Source organism: Rhincodon typus, chromosome 21, assembly GCF_021869965.1.
Source record: "Rhincodon typus isolate 14 chromosome 21, sRhiTyp1.1, whole genome shotgun sequence".
In the NCBI taxonomy this organism is placed as follows: Eukaryota; Metazoa; Chordata; class Chondrichthyes; order Orectolobiformes; family Rhincodontidae; genus Rhincodon; species Rhincodon typus.
Window position 1 is genome coordinate 37182320 of NC_063352.1, and position 27637 is coordinate 37209956.

General features: G+C 41.3%; 1 protein-coding gene across 1 annotated transcript in view; it reads right to left on the bottom strand.

The window, feature by feature from the left end:
* Positions 1 to 2918: 2918 nt before the first annotated feature.
* Positions 2919 to 27637, bottom strand: part of rhot2 (ras homolog family member T2) — a 38943-nt gene continuing 14224 nt past the window's right edge. Inside the window, exons 6-19 of the mRNA XM_048609785.1 lie at positions 26182 to 26234; positions 25614 to 25722; positions 24186 to 24287; positions 22799 to 22897; positions 15457 to 15565; positions 14441 to 14561; positions 13792 to 13876; positions 13561 to 13706; positions 12429 to 12529; positions 11461 to 11591; positions 10720 to 10800; positions 10209 to 10331; positions 8636 to 8838; positions 2919 to 7488 (exon numbers count right to left, since the gene is read on the bottom strand). Coding sequence (XP_048465742.1) covers positions 7371 to 7488; positions 8636 to 8838; positions 10209 to 10331; positions 10720 to 10800; positions 11461 to 11591; positions 12429 to 12529; positions 13561 to 13706; positions 13792 to 13876; positions 14441 to 14561; positions 15457 to 15565; positions 22799 to 22897; positions 24186 to 24287; positions 25614 to 25722; positions 26182 to 26234 — 1581 coding nt within the window. The 3' untranslated portion in view covers positions 2919 to 7370. The remainder of the gene's footprint in view (positions 7489 to 8635; positions 8839 to 10208; positions 10332 to 10719; positions 10801 to 11460; positions 11592 to 12428; positions 12530 to 13560; positions 13707 to 13791; positions 13877 to 14440; positions 14562 to 15456; positions 15566 to 22798; positions 22898 to 24185; positions 24288 to 25613; positions 25723 to 26181; positions 26235 to 27637) is intronic.

A 27637-nucleotide genomic window follows, 5' to 3' on the forward strand; every position in this document is an offset into this window, starting at 1 on the left:
AAGAGCTGGACTGAGGGGAGAGGAGAGTGACTACTCTTGACATAAAGGCCACATTCAACCAAGTGTGGCATGAAACTGCCTAGAAAATGGGAATGCAGGGGAAAACTCTCCACTGGATGGAGTCACATCTAGAAGAAAGAAAAATGTTACGATTGTTAGAGTTCAGTCATTCCAGCACCAGAACGTCACTACTGGAGTTCCTCAGGTAGTTTCCTAGACTTGATAGAGTCATAGTGATATACAGCACGGAAACAGACCCTTCGGTCCAACTCATCCATTCCATCCAGACATCCTATAGAAATCTAGTCCCTTTTGCCAGCATTTGGCCCATACCCCTCTAAACCCTACCTATTCATACACCCATTCAGATGCCTTTTAAATGTTGTAATCATATCCACCTCCACCACTTCCTCTGGCAGCTCATTCCATACACGCACCACCTCTATGTGAAAAAACTACAGTTTGTCAAGTACTCATTAAATTTCAGGCTCCCAAATTATTTTCTAATAATGTTGAATAGTACCAGTATCTCACTTATTAATAGATTGTTTATTTGAGAGATTATTTTAATATGTCAGAATTTTATATACTGTGTGAGGGTCCCCATTCCACCTGTCACTGTATGAGGGACCCAATCAAACTATTTCATCCAGCACTTTGACAAAGTATTCACCATAAACTGTCTCGTCTTCCCTAGAGACAGTTGACTTGTTGTCAATGACCTGAATGGATGTTATTGCCCTAAGACCCTATTTGAAGTAATAAAACTGTGGCTGTCACATGGGGTGATCGCTAAACCACATTTTCCTATGCAACTCTGAGCGGTCTGTTTATATATCAAGCCTAATTTCCCCTTGATCTTGATTAAGCTGCTGCTAGATCCAGATAAGAATGTGAAATGTTAACTTCTAGACGTTATGCCTTGCTTGATAGAACTGTGAAAAACTACCAGACGAACACTACATATAAATCCTCCGCTCCTCAGATATTGAAATGAACGGATCCTTAAAGAAAAGGATATTCTGGATAGAGTAGCAAGAGCATCAGAAATAAATTGTTTTCATGCTCATTTTAAAATTTCTTCACAACCACAGCCCTCTGTGTAATCTCTTCCATACCCCAGCCCTCTGGAATCTCTGTTGCGTCTACAATTTTGACATTTCTCTCACACCAGCATTGGTGCCTGCGCCTTCAGTTATCTTGGTTTTAAGCTCCACAATTCCCTATAAACATTTCTACCACTCTTTAGCTTTTGATCTGCTGTCATAATTATACTCCTTTCTGTGGGAAGTGTTAAATATTCTTTCACAATGCTCTTGTGAAGCACCTTGATTTATCTACATTTTATCATGTTGAGAGGTGACACTGTATATCAAGAAGTTATCAACACATTTTATCGGTTGTAATTCATTTGTATTGCTGTTCCTTCAGTGTTGCTGGATTAAAATCCTGGAACTCACTCCCTAATGGTATTGTGGACATACCAACATCAAATGGACTGTGGTGGCTTGAGAAGGCAGCTGACCATCACCTTTTCAAAGGCAACTGGGAAGGACAGTAAGTGTGGGCCCAGCTAGCAATGCCCACATCCCATGAATGAATAACAATAAAAAGTAATATCTCTGCTGTAAAGGAATGTTTTAAAAGGATTATCTACCAACCCAACAGTTGTACATGTGTGGCATAAATGTGGCTCCTCTATTTACTCAATTGGGAAAGCTCGTGCCACTGGACATGACAGATTGAACAGCTGCCTCCTTTGCTTTGTGTTTCAATTCTATGGATCCCATAGAACAGGCCGTCAAAAGATGGCTTTGGATTAGACAGCAGGAAACTTAAGTTTAGAAGTAGAGTTGGCATGAACAGAAATTGCAGCACTGATTCAAAAAATTACTCCTGTTCTTTCTCAGTCAAGACTCCATTAATCTGAGCCAGGGGTTAGGAGAGTCTTCGCAATTTGTCCAGGGATTCATTGATCTGAAGAGGTCAATCCTCCCACCAAATGTTTACTACTGGGCTCCTGCTGGAACGTGTGCATATTTAATAAAAGATAGCACAGATTCTATGCCATTAAACTTCATAGAAGTTACAGCACAGAAACAGGCCATTCAGCCCAACTGATTCATTACAGGATTTACACTCCACACAAGACTCCTACACACCTAAACTTTATTTTTGCAAATTTTCCTCATATATGCATCTAGATTCCCCTCAAATAAATCACTGGGGATGTTAAACTTGGAGTTTATTCACAAGTTTGTCCAGAGTCTGTGCTCCGAGAAACATAATCACTGCTAACAAATAGGGCACATACTTCTGATGGCACCTGCCTTGCTTAGGTTTGCAATCGATCAATCAGCAGCTCAATGTTTAATCTAAATTGAATGTAGAAACTTCATGACGTACAATTGTAACTCTGGGACAAATATCAGAACTTTTTCCCACTTTATACCTACTTTTTACTGCATGATTACAGTTAGCACCCAAAATCAAAAGATGTTTAACCCTTTACTCTAACCTTTGTCATGGAAAATTAAGGTGAAGGGATAATGTTTACACAATGCAGGTAAAGATATTTAACATGTATGTTTACCTAAAATCTACTATCTTTGTGTCCATGGAAAATAAACCAACTTCAATATTTCCATCTTTCAACTTTACCAACAAATAAACACAAATGTCAAAGTTGACATGGTATGCTTTGTGAATGATGACTGAGGTTATAGGCCCCACAATGGTGTCTGTTGTTGATTCATTACTTACTGATCAGAAATGCAAACCACCACATCTTGATTCCCGATTTGTTGACATGGTCAGTGGCTCACATGGCTTATAACGTTGCATTAAACCATCCAGAGCTGAAAACTCATTTGCACTATTCTAAATACCCATGTACAAACACAGGCTGACACAATATAAAAATTGTAAAATCTGAAAATATATTTATCTTTTCATGAAAGGACAGGTACAGAAAATCTGTCATTTAAAAATCACAAAGAAATAACATTTCCTATTTATTGACACAAAGAATTTTACTCCCAACAATCTGTAATCAAACAGGAGTAAAGTTAAATTCCAGTTCCACAGTTACCAAGCTCACCAATCTGAAGATATGATCATTTAACTGTCCATGGCATTTTAAATACTACTCTGTTCTATCTTCCTACTTTGTAAGCTGAGAACTGCAATACAAACTAAGCAATGGATGGCTTCAATCACACATCAGAAAAACTGTGAACGCTAATAGCTTGGTGTTTTGGTTGAGTGAGACAGATTGGGACAATGCCAGGTTCAATCCCTGGGCCCATGTGAGGTAATTGATTTAAGTTGAGAGAAGTAACTAGGGAACAATAACTGTCCTGACAGGTCAGACAATGAGTAGGTTAGGGGAAAGGACTCCAGTAATAATGAATTCGGACAGTTCTTACCTGCTTTCCCACTGGAGCCGAATAATCTACCACCTTTCATGTGACTAAAGATCATTTGGCCAAGATACAATCAGACAACTAGTACCCAGCGACAAGCATTTGCCACAAGAAGAGAAAGGGCAAATAGAAACGAAGTTCAATTGGAAAACATAGGGTGGCTTCAAGTGAAAGAGGCAGCAACAAAACCTCCTCGGAAGCTGATATTGGATACAACCATTCAGTGATGGGTCAATTGTGACTGCAAGATCAAGACAGAAAACACACACACACATCAACACATTGAGTTCACATGAAAACTTACATTTCACATGAATTGGACAGGATCAAAGGCTTAATTTATTGTATGGGAGCAGTAAGTTCACAACTGAGTTGAATGATTGGAAGACAGGCAAGGGATGGGTTGGTTATTGGAGCGATCTTTTAGATCAGACACTCACTCTGGATAATTCTACAGCTGTTAGGCACACATCTACAGTTGGGGATTCAGGGAAACACCAACTGACACTGCAATCAAGCCACAGTTCTTTACAATTGCACAGCAGAGTGTATTTTGCTCTCCATTTTTGCCATGTAGATAGCAAACCAGACACACAAATAAAGGGTCTAAAAGGCTGAGCAATACAAGAATGAGTCCATGCCTGTGTTGTTGATCTCAAGTGTGGCAAAGTACAATGGCAGTTATGAAGGAGCGATTCTACGATTCCAGCCAAATGAATTGGAACAGCACTGGAGTTAAGCCACCTGCCAGATTAGTGGATTCTTTGGATCCAGTGAGAACAAAAAAGTGGCAAAAATAAGCAGGAGGAAGAAGCAGAAAGTATGCAGAATTTCACAAAGAAAAAGAAATTGCAGGGCTATGGGAAAGCAATAAGGGGGTGGGAGGGTCGCCCTAAGAACAAGCACAATGGGCTAAATGGCTTCCTTCTGTGTTGCATCATTCCACTTTTGGAGCACCACTTTTAAGAAAATTAAGATAAAAAAGTGCAACACTAGTGAGAACTTGGACATCTTCGATCAGTTCTCAGAGGGTACCGCCCAAATCTAACTTTGTCCAGCAAATACAATCCCTTTTCAAAGCTGACACATAAAAGCCATTGGAATATAGATGAGGACTCTAACAACCCAAGAGTATTTCGGTATTCAGGTATAGTTCTGAGCGATTTCACTATTTGACGTTGCAAGGGAGTTCAACTGATCTTCAGTACCCAAGCAAATCATGAAGTCAGAGTGTACTCTGTTTAAACAAGCGGAGTGATAGTTCCTCCTCGGCATCACCAATCCTGCCTTGCCTTAAAACCCACAGACTCAATTTAATTTCTTCCCAACTCAGAAATTCAGGCTGAAAACATCCCTTAGACAAAGTGTGATCTATCATTCAGCCAAACTGGTTTATGTTGGTGTTTATGCTTTACATGAACCATATTTGGATGATGTCAATATAATAACAGTTTGATTCTTTTCGCAATGCCATTCTGGAGTACAGCACTGGAATCTTACTGCAATGTCTCAAGATATTTCTGATGTTGCAAGTGAACTTAGAGGTTGGCATACTTTATGTTAAACATGCTAACATACAGGAATTGATTAAAGGTCTTGTGGCACAGTAGTCGTGCCTGTACCTCTGGGTAGAACATCTGAGTTCAAGTCCCACCAGCCCCAGGCATGTGTCATAGCATCACAGCATCTACAAGATGTATATATCTACCAGACTGCTCATCATTTCTCATGACAAAAAGGAAAGGTCACTTTTAATCAAATATCAGGGCTGTTCTTAATAAAGACATAACTGACTCTGATTGACAGATGTTGCTCTGTAAAAAAGAAATATGAAAGGTTGCTTTTCCCATGTCGAGGTTAAGGCACATTGGTTACACAGTAGAGGGCTTGACATGAAAGACACTAAGAATATGTAGAAATAAGGATCAGTCTCAGAATAAGAGGTTGGCCATTTAGGACTGAGATGAGGATAAATTTCTTTACTCAAAGAGCTACGATTGTATAGAATTCTCTAGCCCAGAGGATGCTCAGTTGATGACCATATTTCAAGATTGAGGTTGATCAAGGGAATCAAGAAATCTGGGGAAAGAAAGCCAACATAGCACTGAGGTAAAATATCAGACATGATCACTCAATAGGTCAGGAGGCTCAAGTGGCTGAATTATCTACTCTAGCTCCTGATTCTTACATACTGATAGCAAACACCTGAAACAGCAGTATGTCTCATTCACCAGCATTTGTTTACCTCATTTTATAAGGTCAAACATTCAACATTTCACAAGGTTAGGCATCACAGAGCTGCCTCTGCCTCTGCCTTTTGAAGGGGCAGGAAGATGGGGAGTAGATGATGGATAGAAGTGAGCTGAGTCCCAGAAGTACTCTATCCGTAAATCATCTTTGACTATTTGGTACACTTATAATTAAAATTGTACACACAACAGTTAAAAATGGGGCACTGCTTTTGAGAAAATTTAAACAATAGGAACTCTATCACTAACTCTCACTACAGTATGATCCAGTAACAATGAATCTCAAAGGTGATCAGACAGGCCTGCAACCAGTAACAAGGACATATGAAAAGTCACCTGTATAAGCGATATAATGACAAAACTAATAACTAACTGACTTTGGAGCAAAGGTAGGTGGATGAGGTTGAGATGCAGATCAGCAATAATCTGACTGAATTGTAGAACAGGCTGGAGGGCATGAATGGCCTCCTCCTGTTCCAAACAATGTCCCTCAGAACATGAATTACATTTGAGGATCACAACACAGAAAGTACGGAACATGGAAAAAAGTCAATAGCTAAAGAAATACCGATGTAAATGGGTAGAAAGTTCAGGAAAGGCCACTGATTACTATTGAAAACAAGTAATTAAAGACACAGTTGCATTCTCAGGATATTTCAAGGAAGATCATACTCAATAAATTATGTTTTTGAAATGTAGTTACTCTTGCAGGCGTTGATACAGTTAGTGCATAATTTTCCTGATGATTGGGTTTGCCTTATAATCTTTGCCTACTTATCCAGAGATAAATTTCACACAAAGAATGAGAATCAAAATTGTAAGAGAGATTTTGGTGCCAGTTAAGAAGTGGTTTGGTTGTTGGTATACAGGTATTTTCTCTACACAGACACAAGCACCAGTTAAACAGCATTGACAAAGCACAGGCCTTCACAGAATCCAAATTTCCATTACTCTGCTGAGCCAAAACCTGCAGACAACAGAAATTTATGACCTTGGCACCAACAGTATCAAAAAGTATGATGAAACACCCTTGTGTTTTTTTTTCCTTAAAATGAAAAAATACATCAATACACCTGAATTACAAATTCTGGTATAAAAATATTGAGAAAAACAGTCCTTCAGATCTCACCAACATACCCTTGTTTTCATCCAGCCAACAGCTTTTAGATAATTCCACGGAACAAAGGGGTTTTACTTTACATTCAAGAAACACATTCTGAATCTCACACTAAAATAGATCACCAGAAAAATGTGCCACTGGCAGTCTCACCAGGGCTCTTCTGGTGGATATGACAGTTTGTTTAGTAGGTCAGGGGAAATAAGCCCCAAAAGAACAGGACGTGTAGAATAAACACTGAAAGGGGAAAGTGCAGAGCTAAACACACTGACATTAGCTGCCAAATGGGGAGTGAGTAAAGATACCTTTCTAGAGCTCAGACTGGTCAGGTGTCTCTTCCAGCAGATACTCTCAACAGTAAAGACAGGAAAGCCTATTCCTACATGTCTTGTCAAAATACATGGACACCAGAAGCTGTTTGTTCAGTTCTTCCACCATTACAGCCGATGGCTTCTCTCCCTACATCCCTACCCAAATCCCAAAGATAACTGTAATAAAATCCTACAGGATGGCAGATCAGTGCATGTTCCCCTATCCCTGTTCAGGACACCATCCTCGTCGTGCTGATCCCGTCTCCTGTTATTTCTGCCTGGCAAGTGCTTTATAGATGCCGAGTCCCAAGAACGCAATGATAGTGGCTCCAAACGTGATACGTAGCCAGAAGGACGTGATGCTGAGCTCTGCCTCATTTAGGTCACTGTAAGAGGGAGACAGAGAAAGAAAGAGAGGAAGAGGGGTCAGTTAGGAGAACAAGGAAAGAGCTATAAGCCATAGCTGTAGCTGTGTAAAGGGACCAAGGTTACAGCATCTATGGATGTGCAAACAGATATGATCATTACGTGAAAATCTTCAATGCAAATGCAAGTTTCCTAAGACTGGGCTCAACAGAGATGAGATCTTGCCCAACCCATGGAAAGACCAGCCTCTGGGAGAACTTGCTACAACTATGACTCCTGTATATCTCCTCTCAACAGCCCACTATAAAGCAGAACTACTGCAAGTCACAGAGCAGATAGCTTCAGTACTTCCACTACAGCTGCCAAATGGCCAACAGCAGACTGCAGTATGGGTTACCAAGTAAATGGGTTAGTGATGACCAGGGTCAAGTTAGTTAAGGCCAAATCAAAGTTCGATTATCTTTTCGTCGGAGAACAGTCAATCTCTGAATGGACACGAAATCACTTCCAGGCAGAGCTGGAGCTATTTCTGGTGGAGGAGATGCCCTCGTACAACAGGCAAATATTTTTAAATGGGGCCAGAATGCTCCAATTAATCACCTCTACCACATATTCAAACAACAATATTCAATCTTCCTCTCCACACCTCTAATCCCTCCTCACCCATCTCTGAAACCTAACTGCACCTGGAACACTATCCCCTTCCAGTTCATAGAATCACAGATTCCCTACAGTACAGTAGGAGACCATTCAGGTCATCAAGTCTGCACCATACCTTCAAAGAGCATCCCACTCAGACCCACCCACACCATCACTAATCTGCCTAACTTGCACATCCCTGAGCACTATGGGCAATTTAGCATGGACAATCCATATAACTTGCACATGTTTAGACTCTTGAGTGGAAACCGGAGCATCGACAGGAAACCCATGTAGACACAGGGAGAACATGCATACTCCACACTGACAGTCACCCAAGGCTGGAATCAAACCTGGGTACTATCACTGTGCCACCATGCTGCCCTCATGTTACTTGCCAATCAATCCTATGACAACTGACTTTACCTCAGAGGGAAATCAGTTACCACAACATCAAGTGAAGCAAAAAGTGTGCTCATTCCTTGCAACAATTATCTGATAAAACTAGGAATATTCCAGAATACTCACGGGAATGCTGCAGCAAGTGCAAGCCTCGAGTAGATATGAGAGGTTGTTGCTTCATCGCTGTTGCAGCTGAAATGAAACGGGGCTGGGAGTCTGTGTTTGTAGCAGAATTCTTCAGGCGTGATCCCATGTTCCTGCTTTTGTTCTGGTAGATCAGCCTTTGATGCCACAAAGATGCAGGGGATTCTGCTCTCCATGTAGTGCTCCTACGGAGACATAAATACTCGGGCTATAACAGCAGGTTAGAGGCTGAGAATTTTTCAGCAATTCCAAACTCCCAGAGACTGTGCATCATCTACAAGGAACAAATCAGAAATGTGATGGAATACTCTCCAATTGTCTGGATTAATGCTGTTCCAAAAGTGCTCAAAAGGCTAGAAACCATCCAAGGCAAAGCAGCCCACTTGATCAGCAGGCCACTAACGAACTGAAATATTCATGCCCTCCATCACTGATGGACAGCAGCTGCAGATATTATTTAGATAAACAGCAACTCACCAAGACACCAATGACAGCTCTTTCTAAACCCAGAAGGGGGGCAAACACTTGCAAACACAACCATATGCTAGCCCCACTTCAAGTCACACATTATCTTGATTTGAAACTGTAAGTGTTCACGTATTGTTGCCAAGACAAAAGCTCTAGAATGCCCACCATACGGTGCTACGGATGCACCTTCACCACACAGCCTGTGGCGATTCATGGTGGCAACTCACCACCAGCGCAACAGCAATTTGGGATAAGCAATAAATATTTGTCTTGCCAGATAATTAATCCTTTTATTTTAAAAATTGCTGCCATAAATTTTCACTTCACCCAGTATGTGGAATGGATAATTCCAGATGGGGGTTTCCAGTTATACATCCTGCTCGACCTTTTCTTTCTCTTGGAAGTTAATGGAAAGGGATACTGGAAAGGGTGAACCACCAGCAGAAGCACTAACATCAGCAACTTAATATCCTCCCCCCACCCCCAGAACAAGCAGACAAAAGCTCAATCCTTACTCTATCAATTATTGAATGTCTTTTTAACAGTCCATGTTTCACACGTTGTCAACATAAGCGGTGGACATTCATCTGAATATTTCCTCTAAATATCAAAGGTAAAGAAGTAACTGTCATTTCTATCGTACCCTGAACAGTATAAGGATGTCCCAAAATACTCACAGACAATTAAGTACTTTTTTGAAATGGAATCAGTTACAGCAGAGAAAAATTGGTAGTCAGTTTGTACACAGCAAGCTCTCATGACAACATGATAATGAGCACATAGCTACTTAAAAGCAGGTTTGAGAGATAATTTTCAGTCCATGACACCAGGGAGAACTACTTTATTCTTGTTTGAAATGGTGTAATGAGTGCTTTTGTGTCTCCTCAAAAAGGCTTTCAGGAACTTGGTTTAATTCTTTGATGTCTTGATAGCAATAATAACATGCATTACAAATCCAAGATTTTCATTCTTTATTCTTAGGTCCATGAAGACCAACCTCCTACAGTGTACAACGTGGAAAGAGACTAATTACTTTCTCAATCTATTTCCAGATCTGGTCTGTTACTTGTATCAGATAGCAGCTCACCTTGTAAATACTGGCACAGTAGTTGAAAGATTTGGCATCAGTAATATCATACATCAAACAGGCAACGTCACAGGCAGCACAGGACGCTTTCAGGAACTCAGTATCAACATCCACCTCATGCAGCTAGGACAGAGAGATGCACAATGAGCATGTCATTGATTACCAGGTGTAAACATACAGACAGTCAAAAACAGAAATAGAGATGGGACAGACATACATAAAGACACGAAGAGACAGGGAAAGACACATATGCACACATTTTGAGGGTACATGCTGACACATACTGAGAGAGTACATACACAAAGAAACACAAAGACATGTCAGGTGAGTACACACCTCCCTCGCAACATACCCAATACCATAGCTTGAGAAACCATTCTACTGCAGTAACATATTAACACCGCGAGTGTTTCAGTGATGGCATTAAGGGCAGTAATTGTGCTGGAAGGAATGTATTGTTGCGTTGTTCTGAATCTTCCATTGCCTGCAATTCTAAGACCCCAGAGCTCACTATTAGATACTTGTCCTGACTGTTGATTTGCACGGTGTTGATTGTGAAATCAGAGACATCTCTGCCCATCTCATTCTGCACCTGAAACAAGAAGGATAGTGACCTTGTAAAGAAGTATCAAGATTCTGAGCTTATTTTACAGTATGAACTTCCGATTGGCTTGGCATTGCAGTATGTATTATGTGTCTTTACTTTCCTGTCTTAATACATGAGCAACACTGACAAAGCTGTATTTAACGCCCATTCCAAGTGCCCCAATGGAGCTTCTTGAACCATTGCAAACCACACTTCTAGATAATGTTTGGCAGGAAATTCCAGGATTCCGATCCAGTGCTAATGAAGGAACAAATGATTCGTACCTTCATTTATATAACATTTAACAAAGTAACAAACATAGGAGCATTATCAAACAAAAACTTGACAGCGAGACACATAAGGAGATTTTAAAGAGGAGAAAAAAAAAAAGAGTAACCAAAATTATAGGTTTTAAGGAGCTTCTTAAACACAGACAGTTTAAGGAAGGAGTTTCAGAGCTTAGGCTGTCAATGAAGAAGTGATTAAAACCAGGATACTCACAAGGCCAGAATCATGTCTCAGAAGGTTGTAGCTGGAGATTGCTCGGACAGGGAGGAGAAAGGCAATGGAGAAATTTGAAAGTAATGATATGAGGCGTAGAGAAGAGGCAGATTCTGTGCAAATGTTCCTCAGTGGAATTGGGAGGGAAAGGATTATTAAACATACCTTCAAGCTCCGCCCCAAAAAGGCCTGCAGAAATGCGGTTTTCCCAGTGCCCTTTGGTCCGATTACTTTACACAGAAACACATTCCTCTGAGTCTGTCCTTTTTCCAGATCCAGCTTCTTACTCCGAGTCACTGAAACATTTAAGATAAAAAACTTTAACCGATTGATGCAATGGCAGGTAGTCAAATCCATATGGTTGCTCCAGCAACATTAAGCTTGGGTATTATGTCGGAGCACGAGGCAGCAAGTGCCATTTATTCCATTCCTGAAGAGACTAGTGTGACAGAAATTAGTCTCTCAGGTCCTGCCCAGAGGCCATTCCTTATGCAACCCAATTAATTTCAGTGGGCAATGCTGTAGAGTGCATCAGAGCAGAGTCCTCATGCAGAAATGGGAGGAATTGTTCAACCCCATCAGCCTGTTCCATTGTTCGGTCAGATCACTGCTGATTTACACCTTGCCTCCAATGATTGCTGTGGATCCGAAACTCTTACTAAACCCTCACAAAATCTCAAGATTTTAAATTGTTAATTTACTCTTCAATCTCAACAATTTGTTTTCTGGGGTTTGGGGATGAGGAGGAAGAGAAATACTGATGGAATGAGGTCCAGTTTCCACTCCACTTGTGAAGATTCATTATCTCTGAACAATCTAGCTATATATTAAGGTTTTGTCTCATGTTTTAAATACTGGATGAAAGGAAATGATTTCTCTCTATCTACCTTATTAGTCTTTTTAATCATTTTTAAATATCTCAATTAGATCACACCTTTATCTTACACTCAACATTCAGATATAGTACAAAGACCCATTTGATCTTTCTACAGCCCAGAGGTACTCTCAGCAATTATACAGCTGAGTTCTACTCCGATTCTCTCCCCGTATCAGGTCTCCTTGAGATCCCTACACAATGAACAACATCTGAGGCTGTAGGATACTCTTCCACTCTGCCAGATGTTGCTCCCTACCCGTGATGGCTGCAGTTTGGGATTCTTGCTCCATGATGGTGGTATATCCCAGATATCCCAAATACTCCATACAGCGATGGACATCCAGGTAAGCAGTGAACCTACCAGGGAAGAGACGAAAGGCAAATGAGCTGCTTCTCACTTAATACGGAGCCTAGGCCAAAAGATGAACATTAGCCGTTAATACAGCCTGCGATCAGAGGAAGCTGATTTAAGTCTCTTGCAGTCCAAGAAATATTTAATTAAAAACCAAAGGATTTGAATGGGGTGGAGGAGAGAGGGAATAGTAAGATGCAGTGACTGGGTAATAGGTCTAAATGTTTAGGGGTGGAGTAGAAGTAGTGACAGGGGATCCAACAACCCTACCCCACTTTCATAAAATTGAAAAAAAACCTACATGGCTATCATCAAATTCCTAAACTATTTTCTTCCTAGAAGTGCATCCCCAATGTTTCTGGAACCTATCTGCAAAGAGAGATTTTTTTATTTCTGCAGTCAGATAAACTGGAAACATCCCAAAGTTCTTCACAGCTAAGTACTGTTGAATTATCATCACTTTTATAATATAGGAAACAGGCCAGCCATTTTGTGTACAGAAAGTTCCCCCAAACAGTAAAGAAATAAACAAACAGTAACCTGTTTTAGTGATATTGGTTGGACAATAAGTATTGGCTTAACACCAGGGATAATTCCACTTGCTCTCCATCACATGCCATGAAACCATTCCACACACTGTTGAGACTGTTAGGGCCCTGGTTTAAAGTCTCATCTGGAAACTCCCTTAGTACTGCAATGGAGTGTCAGCCATGATTTTGCAGTGAAACCTGTGGTAACTCACAATCTTCTGACTTTGGAGAGAGGGATAAACACTGATTTATGGCTAACACTGTCAACTTCAGCAATTTCCCTTGGATAAACTGCCCACTGCACTATATTCTAGGGTGAAAAGCACACAAGTTTTTATTTTACATGTCACTCCTGGTATTTGAACTCTTTAGCTTTGCTCGATTTATTTAAACTTCTGGGGCAGTCAGTTGCAAAGACTGTACACCTTTGCAGGGATGAGAGGTAAGAACTACCTCAAGAATGTTAAGAGCATTGGCAAACAGACAGAGTTACAGACAATACTTACGTCCAATAACACAGATAGCCATGAAGAGAGATCCAGCCCCTCTCGTCTGTGCACACTGTATTAAAGACTTCGGGGCCCCAGGGGAAGTAGGGAAACACACTAAATAAGTTCTTCAGTTCAATTGGAGAGAGCACGCCATCATTATCCTGTGTATAATAAAATCACAGGTGAGACAGGAGATATGCCACTCTCTCTAAATCTTGTTGCAGGATTAAAGCAGAAGCGACTTACTGCATCATATTTCTCAAAGGTTTGTTGCAGGAACATGTAGGTGCAGTAATTCAACTCAGTTGTACAGTGGTAAGGAACTCGCAACCTGCAAGGGAGGTATGCAGCTTGTGAATTATAGATTCCTGCAAAAATTACTATAGCAATAACAGCCATTGTTGAGTTAAAGGTCAACATACCGCATGGTCTAAAATCAAGACTGTGGATAGGGGCAGAAGTATCCTCTACACACAGCTGTATGGTTGGAACTGATGTCTATTAGATCAGGAAACAATTTGATCAAGGTTTCAACAATTCCACTTACTCACTAGGCCATTTAGCCAGCTAAAAACAAGTTTCAGAGTCAATGATTCTTCTACGTTGTGGACTCAGTTTCATAGAATGTAGAAGAAACAACCACCGACAGAAAATCACACTGTCCTTACATCTCAAGTACTTTATGCATCTTTGTGGAATTATTAATAGCACCTTGTGGGGATCAGATATCATCTTGTTAACTTCTCAGTTGTGACATTAATTGTTCTAATTGCCAGTCTGTCCGAAACAACATCTGCTATTATACCCTATTCTGAATTTGAAGAGCAGCAGCATTCCCAGAAGCATGGTAGTACCATTCCATACTCAGTTGGCAGGTATTTTTATTGATACTTACTGAGGATGCAGATAGTCGTCGGTCAGTTCCAAGTTATCGTCGTAGCCAAACTTCCGTAGAACAGTCCAGGTAGTTTCATGTCTTCCTCGCTGGATAAACAACATGTTCAAGAACAGGAAACCTGGAGGGGAGAAATGAGACAGGCACACACAGAACAGACTTGGTAAGACATGGGCAGTATTTCAAACTGACAGCTCTCTGCACTTCTAAAATCAGAAAGCATCACTACCAAATTTACCAATTGTAAAGTCTCAGAACCTTGTACTCAGACAATACCTACATCCAATAACACAGGAAGCCATGAAGAGAGATCCAGCCCCTCTCATCTGTGCACACTGATAGTCAGACACAAATTGACCAGGTCACAGAATGTTGAGGGATCCTTCAAGCAATTCAACACAAACATACTGCCTTGAGTGAGTGGTTGGGAGGGGAACAAAATAGATTGGGGGAAAGAGGAAAGATTGCTGTGAAGTGCACTGAATTTCAGAGAGGCAGACCAGGCAGAATCTTTATCAGTTAATTTGCACAAAGTCTGGAAGTTCAATGCAGTTATGGTATAAGATAATGAGATAATGGTTGTTCTATGACTTGTCCCTGAATTGCACGAATATACTATTCAGTTATAGATCAGTAAATCAAATAATTGTAGAAGTTTACTTTGAAGACTGAACAGACACCCATCAAGTCTGTGCCAATCTAATCAACTTCACGCCAGTGATCTGTCTCCATAACCTGGTAAATCTTGACCTTGTCAGGTCTGAATCAAACACAATTCAATCAGAAGAGATTTCTCAGCTGGTAGTCTATTCTGAGGGGTGAAGTTTCATTTGACTCTATCAGGGATCAGGTACAGTTCAGCTCCATCTGACAAGCCTCAACTCAAAGCAAATTGAGCATAGTAAATATTCCAGAACTGGGGACAGAGGAAGCCCTGCCCCTTCGAGAGAGAAAGTTAACATCGAAAGAAGAAACACTGTTACATTTGTGCTACGTTTCAACTGTACACAACGTACCACTTAACGTCAGCCCATCATCCAGGATTCCATCGGGCGTGTTTTTCCAGACCACAGTTTTAACATCTTCTAAAGCTTGAGGTGATAAGGGATTCCTGAAACAGTATTTCTGAAAGAAGTAATCAGAAAGTACAGAGTGAGGTCAAAATTGAGACTGCTGATTAGCTTCTGAACTTATGCACATTTGTGCAGGATGCTTGCCCTTAGTTTGGGGTCTGCATGCATTTACCATTTGAGACTTTGTTACAGAATACAGTAACTAAACGAGTCCCCATTACACCTCGTGGGATTCCTACAGTTGCTTGCCCATTCTCTATTGCATGTATTGGAGTTCCCCCTCACTCTCAGGTCCACCCTCTACTGTAACACCTCAATCTACAATTAGCAGGCATGTTAGACACACATGAAATTCCAGATAATCTACATCAGCCACCTCCAAACTCAAAGTGTTTCAGGTACCAATTCAACCATTGGGTACATTCTCACCCAAACAAATCCCTCATCAAACAAAACTTCAAACTCGCACCCAATTTAATCAAGTGACTCCATTTTTAAGTTGACCTATCAAAATCATGACGGATCTGGACAGAATAGATAGTGAGAAACTGTTCCTTCTCGTGAAAGGATCGAGAATGAGAAGGCACAGATTTGAATTGGCATAAGTAGCAAAAGTGATAGAAGAAAAACATTTTCATGCAGTAAGTGGTTAAGGTCCTAATGCAGTACATAATAGTGTGGTGGAGGCAGGTTCAAGTGAAGAATTCAAAACAGAATTAGAAAATAAACAGTGTGCAGGGTTCCAGGGAGAAGGTGGGAGAATGGCACTTAGTGAATTGCAGGCTGGCAAATTCCCCATCTTGGAGCTTTACAAGACAGAAGGTGGCCAACCTATTAGGCCTGTGCTGGCTCCTTGAAAAAGTTATTTGTTCAATGAGTCCCACACACCCCAGTTTTATCCCATGGACTTTCAAAGGAAATGAATACAACAAATTTCCAAGTTACTACTGAACCTACTTCCAACACCCTTTCGGACTCTCTTTAAAACAATATTCTCATCACCTTTCTGGTTCTTTTGCATGTGATTTTGAAATGGTAGTCTGGAAGAGCTGCTGCACAGTAAAAATCTAATAAAAAATTGCAAAAATTTTAAAAGCAGTTTGGAGAAAACATTATCAGGCCAGAGAGAAAGCATTTCATATAGAGTTGAAGGGCTGTAGAATTTAATTGCAGGGTTCAGGACTGAGGTAGATAGGGGTAGGCAGGTGGATAGAGTGGGTGAGCAAGGGGTATCAGACCAGGACCAGGGAGAGAAACCCTGAGCACTGGTGCTTTTCCTTCTTCAGAGCTTCTGGTACGCATCACCACCACCACCATCACTTTTAACGATTGACAGCTTCTGACAAGTGCTTTCTCAATGATCTTTGGGTCCTGTAGAATGGAACACTGCAGCACTCATTTTTATAGCAATGCTGTCACAAACTAACAATGCCTTCTGTAGTTGTGTTGACTACGGATGTATTTGGACTAACATTGAAGTAGAATTAGAAGAACACAGCAGTAGTTTTAATTTATCAACCCTTCAATAAACCGAAAGCCCCAACAGACGAGGAGAGTATGGTCTCCTTGACACCACAGTATTTCAACTGGCACAAGAGAGACAGAAGTAGTTTTTTGATCTGTTATGGACCAGACCAAACCCCCCTCAAAATATATTAAGAAGATAGCTTAAACCTTAACTTTTTCTTATTTCAGTCTAAGGTATTATGTTCCAGATACAATTCGATTAGTCAAATTACTTGACTTTAAGAAAAACACACTACAGTTAAGATACCGACAAAATAAAAATAAAAGAATTGGCTTAACTGTAATTCTATTGAAATGCCTATCAAAACAACATATTAACTACTATTAAATAACTGTTCCAGTATAGCAGCATTTTAAAAACACACCTTTGACAAAGGCAAATTCAGTAAAATAGATTATCTCACACGCAATTCTAACTGCAGGAAGACAGCCCCAGTTTTTAGCTGTAACAGAGGCAGGAATAAGAGCTTCCACATCCTGCTTTAAGACACAGCAACTGCTGAAAGCTAAAATTAAAAATCTGGATTTGTGGGTGCTTGACCCCACCCATTCAGGCTGCTTCTATTGTTCTAACTTTTTAAAAACCTAAAGCTTCACAAGCTGTTTATTTTATTGGCTTTGAGCAGACCCCTCCACACCTCTGTTTTCACCTTTCATAAATTAAAACTAGGACAAAATACACCTCTTAAAGCCATAGTATCATCACAGATGCCCAAAATAACTGACAGACTTCTACATTACAAGAAAGGCACCATCCCAAACACACCTTTCACAGATTGTTGAGGTCACAGCTCCATTGTTCCATTGCTGATACTCAACAAAGGAACATTTAACCAGACAATTACTATTCTATTCACTGATTTTCAAATCTCAATCCCAGGTTTAAATTTAAAGAACTGACAGTGTTCATTGCAGTGACATCCACTATACTGTCACATAAAGCAGCTCCATCAATGTATGTAGCTTGAAGCTAAAAATTCCACATTCATTTTCAAGAAATTTATTACCTCAATGGTTTTTCAAGTTTTACTGCCTCCATGTTAGTTGAACATTCATTTGTTGACATGTTTTAAATCGTTCTCTCTGTAGACTCCATCATCTCCCCCAGCCACAATTGCAGCCTCTTTCTTTCCTTTCCACCTCCTCTTGCAGCAGCTCCTCTCCTTTCTGCCCACCTTGGAGTCCTTTTTAGCTTTCTCTCTTCAACTACAACTGCTTCTTTCCTTTTCTTACCAGTCCAACTTTGCAGCCTCCTTTCTTTCTCTCCCTTCTTATGCAACCTCCTACTTTCCTTCACAACCTTCACCTTTCCATTTCCACCAGCAGCACTTCGCGAACCCCCAGTCTCAGCTCAATACACTCCCCTCCAACCACTCCCAGGCCTGGACCCGGGTTGACAGAGCCACTCTCTTCCCTGGACCTAGACCTGGATCCAGTGTAGATGTTTCCCTATCCCAGATCTCTGTCAGCCGACAGCAATCCTGGTGACTCACTTTTTGCAGCAACTCACCTTCCCAGCTGATTCTCCAATTACAGATAGGCTGTCTCCCATGTTTGCTGCTGACAGGTTCACAAATGAACCTATCAGTGGTGAATGTAGCTGAGATACAGCCTGTGATTGAAGAAGCAACTCCTCACAGATTCTGTTTCCTGTTTTTAGTGGAACAACCTTGCTGAGTGGTAACCACTTAGGAGAGGACGAACTTGCCAAGTACAGGCCCCACCTGAGGCACTTCCTCAGTGATCAGTTGGGGAAAAGGGTGGTAGTAAACAGGGATCAGACCGGACCAGGTAGTGCCTGAAACTGTCAGTTTGCAAGATTAGATTGGAGAGATGGATGAAACAAGTGGTTGAAGGGATATGGGAACTGACTGGGTAAATCAGACTAGAATTTTCTTTATTATTCATTCAAGGACATGGGCGTCGCTGGCTGCGCCAGCATTTATTGCCTGGCTCTAGTTGCCCTTGAGAAGGTGGTGGTGAGCTACCTTCTTGAACTGATGCAGTCCACCTGCTGTGGGTTGATCTACAATGCTATTAGGGAGGGAATTCCAGGATTTTGAACCAGCGACAGTGAAGGAACAACGATGTACTTCCAAGTCAGGATTGTAAGTGGCTTGGAGGGGAACTTGCAGGTGATGGTGTTCTCATGTATCTGCAACCCTTGACCTTCTAGATGGACGTGGTCGTGGTTTGCAAGGTACTATCAAAGAATCTTGGATGAATAACTGCAGTGCATCTTTAAGATAGGGCACATTACTGCTACTGAGCATTGATGGTGGAGGGAGTAGATGTTTGGGGATGTGGTGCCAATCAAGAGGGCTGCTTTGTCCTGGACACTGTCAAGCTTTTTGAGTGTTGTTGGAGCTGCACCCATCCAGGCAAATGGGGAGTATTCCATCACACTCCTGACTTGTGTCCTGTAGATTGTAGTCAGGTGGTGAGTTACTCACCACAGTATTCCTAAGCTCTGACCTGCTCTCGTAAACAGTGTGTCTATGTGGCAAGTCCAGTTGAGTTGCCGATCAATGGTAACCCAAGGATGGAGGCGGGGATTTCAGTGATAGCAACACCATTGAATATCAAGGGGCAGTGGTTAGATTGTCTCATTTTGGAGATACTCATTGCCTGGTAATTGTATGGTTTAAATGCTACTTGCCACTCATCAGTCCAAGCATGGATATTGTTCAGATCTTGTTGCATTTGAATGTGGACTGCTTCAGTATCTGAGTCATGAATGGTGCTGAATATTGTGCAATCATCAGTGAATATCCCAGTTTTTGACCTTATGATGGAGGAAAAGTCATTGATGAAACAGTTTAAGGTGGTTGGGTCTAGGACGGTACCCTGAGGAACTCACGGTGGCTCAGTGGTTAGCACTGCTGCTTCACAGCACCAGGCACCCGGGTTCAATTCCACCACCGGGCGACTGTCTGTGTGGAGTTTGCACATTCTCCCCGCGTCTGCGTGGGTTTCTGCTGGGTGCTCTGGTTTCCTCCCACAGTCCAAAGATGGGCAGGTTGGGTGGATTGGCCATGCTAAATTGCCCATAGTGTTCAGGGATGTGTAGATTAGGTGTGTTAGCCATGGGAAATGCAGGGTTACAGAAAAAGGGTAGGGGGATAGGTCTGGTGGGATGCTCTTCAGAGGGCCAGTGTGGACTTATTGGGCCGAGGGCCCGTTTCCACGGTGTAGGGATTCTATGATTCTATGAACTCTTGCAGAGATAACCTGGAGCTGAGATATGACTGACTTCCAACAAGCACAACCATATTCCTATGTTAGGTATGAATCCAACTAGCAGAGTTGGTCTCGATACCCATTGATTCCAGTTTTGCGAGGGCTCCCCAATGCCACACTCAGTTGAATGTGGCCTTGATGTCAAGGGCTATCACTCTCACCTCACCTCTGGAATTCAGCTCTTTTGTCCATGTTTGAACCAAGGCCGTAATGAGGTCAGAAGCTGAGTTGAACTGGCAGAACCCAAACTGGGCGTCACTGAAGGCTATTGGTGAGCAGGTGCTGCTTGATAACACTGTTGATGACACCTTCCATCACTTTACTGATGATTGAGTAGACTGATGGAGAGATAATTGGCCGGGTTAGATTCGTCCTGCTTTTTGTGTGCAGGACATGCCTAGGCAATTTTCCACATTGTTGAGTAGGTGCCAGTGTTACTGGCACTTGAAGAGGTTGGCTAGGGGAGCAGCAAGTTCTGGAGCACAAGTCCATTGCCAGAATGTTGTCAGCACAAGTCTTCAATACTACTGCTGGAATGTTGTCAGGGCCCATAGCCTTTGCACTATCCAGTGCCTCCAACCATTTCTTGATATTATGTGGCGTGAATAGAATTAGCTGAAAACTGGTATCTGTAATGCTGAGGACCACTGGAGGAGGCCAAGATGGATCATCCACTCAGCACTTCTAGCTAAAGATTGCTGCAAAAGCTTCAGCCTTATCTTTTGCACTGATGTGCTAGGCTCTTCTATCACTGAGGATGGGGCTGTTTGTGAAGCCTCCTTCTCCCAGGGAATTGTTTAATTGCCCACCACTTTTCACAACTGGATGTGGCAGGACTGCAGAGCTTAGATCTGACCGGTTAGTTGTGGGATTGTTTAGGTCTCGTTATCACTTGCTGCTTATGCTGTTTGCTTGGTTGACCAGGTTGACATCTCATTTTTAGGTATTACCTGGTGCTGCTCCTGGCATGCCCTCCTGCACTCTCCATTCAACCAGGGTTGACGGTCTGGCTTGTTGGTAAATGGTTGATTGGGGATATGCTAGGCCATGAAGTTGCAGATTGTGGAGTGTAATTCTGCTGCTGTTGATGGCTGCAACATCACATGGATGTCCAGGCTGAGTTGCTAGATCTGTTTAAAATCTGTCCGGTGATAGCACCACACAATACAATGGAGGTTATTCTTAATGTGAAGGCAGGGGTTGGTCTGCACAAGGACCATGTGATGGTTACTCTTACTGATACTGTCATAGACAGATGCATCTGCAGCCGGCAGATTGGTAAGGATGAGGTCAAGTACATTTTTCCCTCGTTGGTTCCCTCACCATCTGCTGCAGACCCAGTCTATCAGCTATGTCCTTCTGGTCCCAACCAGCTCGATCAGTAGCACTGCTGCCAAGCCACTTTTGGTGGCAGACACTGAAATCCCCACCCAGAGTATATTTTGCACCTTTGCCATCCCCGCTACTTCCTCTGAGAGTTGTTCATCAGCTGAGGGAGAACAGTACATGGTAATCAGCAGGATGGCTCCTTGCCCATGTTTAACCTGAAGCCATGAGACTTCACTAGGTCCAGAATCAACATTGAGGACTCCCAGGTAACTCCATCCTGAATGTATACCACTGTGCTACCACCTCTACGGCGTATGACCTGCCCGTGGGACAGGACATATTTAGAGATAGTGATGGTGGTGTTTAGGACGTTGTCTGTAAGGTACAATTCCATGAGTATGACTATGATAGGCTGTTACTTGACTAGTCTGTGAGACAGCTCTCCCACTTTTGACATTAACTCCAGATATCAATAAGGAGGATTTTGCAGGGTTGACAGGGCTGTTTCTGCTGTTCGTCTTTTCAGGCCTTGATCAATGCTAGATGGTCCATCCAGTTTCATTCCTTTGTGGAGACTTTGTAGTAATTGATACATCTGAGTGGCTTGTCAGGCCATTTCAGGGGGCAATTGAGAGTCAACTACATTTCTATGGGTCTGGAGTCAGGTAGGCCAGACCAGGTGGGGATGTTAGATTTCCTTTCCTGAAGGACATCAATGAACCAGATGAGTTTTTCTGACAATCAACTATGGTTTCATAGTCATCAGTAGATTCTCAATTCCAGATATTTCTTATTGAATTCAAATTGCACCATCCACCATGGCAGGATTCAATTCTATCATTTGCCGTGACAGGATTTGGTCCCTGAAGGACAAATGCTGAGAAAGGCTGGAAAGGCCAACCAGACTGTTTCCATGTAAGGGGAACTTTGCTGAGTCACAAAATATTCAATGGCATACACAAGATCAAAAACAGATTAAAATGGGCCAAAGCAAAGTTATAACCAAAAATAGCAAAAGATCTTTAACTAAAGAGTGATAAAATCTGGAATAAACAGTAAGGGACAAACATAATATTAACGCTAGTGAGATAAGTTTCAACAGGACAAAAGCCCTTTTCTGCTACTGACTGTGATACAAGCAGCACAAAGTACATTATGTTAATCCATTGCATTATACATTGAAAATTACCTGAAAGAAGTTCATCTCTGAGTCATTGAGAATTCTATCATTGTCCTGGTCAGAAATGTTGAAGATCCGAGTAAGGGCTTGAACACATGATGGTTTCAGCTGAAACACACACAAAGCTTCATTAGCCAGGTACAAATGGGCAATCTCACTGATGTCATGTGCAATCTGAAAACAGTATTGCAAAGGCTGGAAAGGCATTGGCTGGAGATGTGCTAAGTAATTACACCCTGAGAAGTTTGATTTAAAAAAAAAATCAACAACACAGCCTTTCATATACCTGTGATTCCCTTCAGATGAATCAGTGTGTTTTTCCTTCCCACTTTTAGGTGCCTTCCGGCAGAGATTAATTGCTTAGACAAATGTAAAAAAATTTATTTAAAAACAAATCTCAGCACGTAGGTGGCATTGGTACTTCTTGCCAATCCCTAGTTACCCTGAGGTGGTGGTGGTAACAGGTCTTTTTCTTGACCCACTGCATTTGTTGTTGCAGTCTCATATAATCAAAGGGCGTACTAGACCATTCCAAGGAACAAAAGGAATAAATTACAATACAGTGAGGGACCAGAGTCACACAGGGTAAAGACCTGACGTTTTCTTCCCTGAAGGACATCAGTGAACTACTCAGAGTTTCTAAAACAAGTAGACAGCTTCAGAGCCACTTTTATCCATATCAGCTTTCTAATTTCATTTTTTATTAAAAAACAAAAACTGAATTTAAATTCTTAAAGTGCCACACTGGGAGTTCAGCACACAGCCTTTGTAACATGCAAAGGATAAGGCTTCCAGTTTTCCCTCTCTCCCTCCTATTGGGTGCACACTTAGATTTAATGACCTTTAATCTTTAATGACCATCTTTAATGACCTCAGGGCATTTTATGCTAACGAAGCATGGTCACTGTTACGATTAGGAAATTGAACAGTCAATTTATATACAGCAAAGTCCCGCAGACATCAATATGATAATGAAGACATTTTTCGGTAAAAACTGAAAGACCCAGTTGTGAGGAAGGGTCACTGAACCCAAAACGTTAACTCTGATTTTTCTTCACAGATGCTGCCAGACCTGCTGAGCCTTTCCAGCAACTTCTGGTTTTAGGTATTGGCTGAGGAATGGATATGGCCAGGACACCAAGGGAACTCTTCTGCTCTTTGTATGGTGCTATGGAATCATTAAAAGTCACCCTTGGGGTCAGACAGGGCTTTGGCTTAACACCTCACCCAAAATTACAACATCTTCAATAGCTTCAAATTGCATTTCTTTGAAAACACAAAATCAGGTTGGGACAATTATCGACCGAAGTGACAGAGTACAAAGTCTTATTTCTGAGCAAGGCTCAAAAGGCATAAAACTCTGTCCAAACTAAAGTAACATTGCCTTGTATGTTACCTGTTTATCTTCTGGGTTATACAGGGGTGCAGTTGGGTGAAGGACAGCCTTCTGTGCATAGAAAAACAGCTCTGAAATATTCTTTAGATTCTTAGCAGAACACTGCAAGATACAAAATAGCATAATATGTGAAACAACAGGAGGCAGGGGGTCAGATAGATACTACCAAGAAGAAAAGTCAGATTTTCTACCATCTTCCACCGCTGCCCATTAACTAGACATAAATATGGCAAGCTAACTGGGGTGAATCACATTACAGATCATTTGAGATTGAAGTTCAATATCGTTCACAAACTAAATGAGAATCCCTGTTCTAATGCCCCTTGATGGCATGGACTTGACTGGTTACTAGGAGGCATTTATTGACTTCTCCTGGGTGGGAAAGTGAATCTCAATACATCAAAAGATTTAAATTCTCTGAAGCTTTCCGCCAAACGACTTTCAGTCCGTTTCTGCATTTACCATTCAGTGAAAACCAAATTGTCTAGGATTTGTCACAAAAAGACACTTCTTTAAACCAGGAAAACAGTGTTCTTTAAAGAAAGAAACATGCTATCCTTATCTGATCTGGATCTACACGCAACATGATCAATTCTTAGCTTCCCTTGAAGTGAACTGAACAAGTTGTAAGACAAGTTCCACAGGGCAATATGGGATGGGATATAACTTGCCTAGTCAGTGTAGTTCATGGAGGATGAATGAACTGACCACACTATTGAGGTCCATAGGGCCATTTAAGTTGGGTTGAAGTAAAAACAAGTGTTATTGTAGTTGGTGACAGTATAGTTAAGAGGGACAGTCACTGTTCTCTGCAGCTAACATCAAGCCCTGAAAGGTATTCTGCCTGCACAATACTAGGGTTAAGGAAATCCTCTCTGCGTTGGAGAAGACATTGGAATAGCAAAGGAAGCAATTAGTTACCACAATTCACATGGGCACCACCAACAACAGGTAGGACTAAGAAACAGGCTCTTCTGCAAAGTGAATATTAGGAGCAAAGGACTAAACTAAAATGGAGAACAACAATCTTTGAATTACTACCTGAACCATGAACAAATTTGCCGAGGTTGAATAAGATCAGGGAATTAAACTCATAACTCAAATAATGGTGTGGAAGAAATGGGTGCCAATTCATGAGGCACCACCACTAGCACTGGGGGAAAGGGGAGGTACCTTTAAAATACCCTTCACTTGAACCACATAGGCACCAGCGTCCTAACAAATTAAATTCAGTGAGGCCCAATCCATCAGATTAACCAGGATCTTACTGAACAAGAGGCCAAATGGTCCTCTCATAGTCCTATTTCTTACGTTTATCGCTGCCTAAATCCAAGAATGCTTTTGATGTTATTTTATTGGGACAACTGTCTGTTTAGTTCCCGAAACTATAATCAGTAAAATCAGAAAATTTCACATTGTGGGTCTCACCTCCACACAGGTTTCAATTTCCATGAACTGGTTCATGATAGGTAGAATTGTTTCCATGGAACTGGTTCCTTGTAGGTCTGATTTGTTACCTACCAAGATTACTGGAATTCTGGGAGAAACACATAAGTAATCAAACAAAAGAGCTGGTCTGAAAGAGTGAATAAATGATAGAAACATATCACAGCTGAACAGCTGCACCAGAAAGCTTTACTCTGTAAGAAATTTCAGGCATGTCATTTACACATCTAAGGCGCATGTACTACAGTTTAAGAATCCCAAGGTACTTCGAGAAGAAAAATCAAAAAACAAAAATCAGTTCAGTCAGACAATATTACTGGGTGTTAAAGACAAGTATTAAAGAGGAGAAATCAGTGGGTATTAAGGTGGAGAAAAGACTGAGGGAGGGGTTTAATGGACAGACTTCCAGAATGGCAATGTATTTCCAAGGAACAGAATGGCCTTCCCTATTCCAATTAATACCATTATTAATTTGCAGCAATGGGAAGCACAGACTGAAACTGCCACTTCCCAGAGTCCCTGCAGTCAGCTCCGGAAAATGTCAACTTACTTGTTGCCCTGTTCAGTGCTTCCATTTACCAATGGAATCCATTTACTTTGGATCTGGAAAACAATAGTAAGAGAAGAGTTTGACATTTCCACCTTGAGTATAACTAAGCAACTGAGTTGGGGAATGCTGGATTCACCCCTACAAAAAGTGAGTATATTTTAACTAGTTTATTCCAACACATCCTGATGCTTGCTTCACCAGTTCTAACCTTCAATAAACTCAGAACCAGTTGGAATAAATTTTATTTTAGCATGGGAATCCAATTTACGTTATCTTATTTATAAAATTTACTCCCCATTTTCTTAAAATATAATTAATTATAATGTAATAAGGATTTAATTGGGAAAGTACATGAAGTATCAAACTATTCATGAGATTCATGGAATATCATAAATAATTTAAACTACTGAAACAATTGCAAAACCTAGAAATTAAGCTCTCCACTTCCAATCAATATGGATGTATCCAAGGTTGGGATTGTAACGTTTGTCTATATATTCTTGTCCAGTCAGGGGTAGTAACTGAGGTGTTGAGTTCAAATCCTACCAAGGCAAGTTGTAAACTCAACAAATATATTTTATTACTAAAGCCGGAATAACCAATTAAAAACCGACTGGTTCACTGCTGCCCTTTGAGGAAGGGAGCCTGCCAACCTTGTTGGTCTGGACTTCTGGTGAAACCACACTCCGGAGTGACTCAGTTTTGTTTCTGCTGTCAACTGACAAATTATCAGATTGATTCAACTCAATTTGCCAGGGGTAGAATGTGAACATGATACCTTGGCTAATCCAGTAATAACTAAGATACCAAACTTGCATTTCTATATTGCTTTTCACAACTTCATAAGTCCCAAGTGATTTACAGCCAATAAAGTACTTTTGAACTGTGGTCATTGTTGCAATTTAGGACATGTGGCAGCTAATTTGTACATAGCAAGTTCCCACGAACAACAAAATAACTATGATGTGGAGGTGCCAGTGTTGGGCTGGGGTGGACAAGGTCAAAAGTCACACGACACCAGGTTATAGTCCAACAGGCTTATTTGAAACCACAAGCTTTAGGAGTGCTGCTCCTTCATCGGGTGAAGTCTGACATAGTCTCACTTTACCTGAAGAAGGTGCAGTGCTCCAAAAGCTGGTGATTTCAAATAAACCTGTTGGACTATAACCTGGTGTCATGTGACTTTTAACAAAATAACCAGACAACAGTTTTTGCTATGTTGTTAGATAGATAAGATATAGCCAGGACACCAGTTAAAGCTGTCCTCTTTCTAAACAGTGGTCATCTGATCTTTGACATCCACCCATGAGGGTTGTCAGTTTGAATTTCGTTTGCAGGGCAGCACCTCCAACAATGCAGCACTGGACTGAAACCCAACCTCTCAGATTTCTCTCCCAGAAGGCACGAGTGCCAAGAAATAAACCAGAACTGACAACCTAATATGGCATGAAAGATT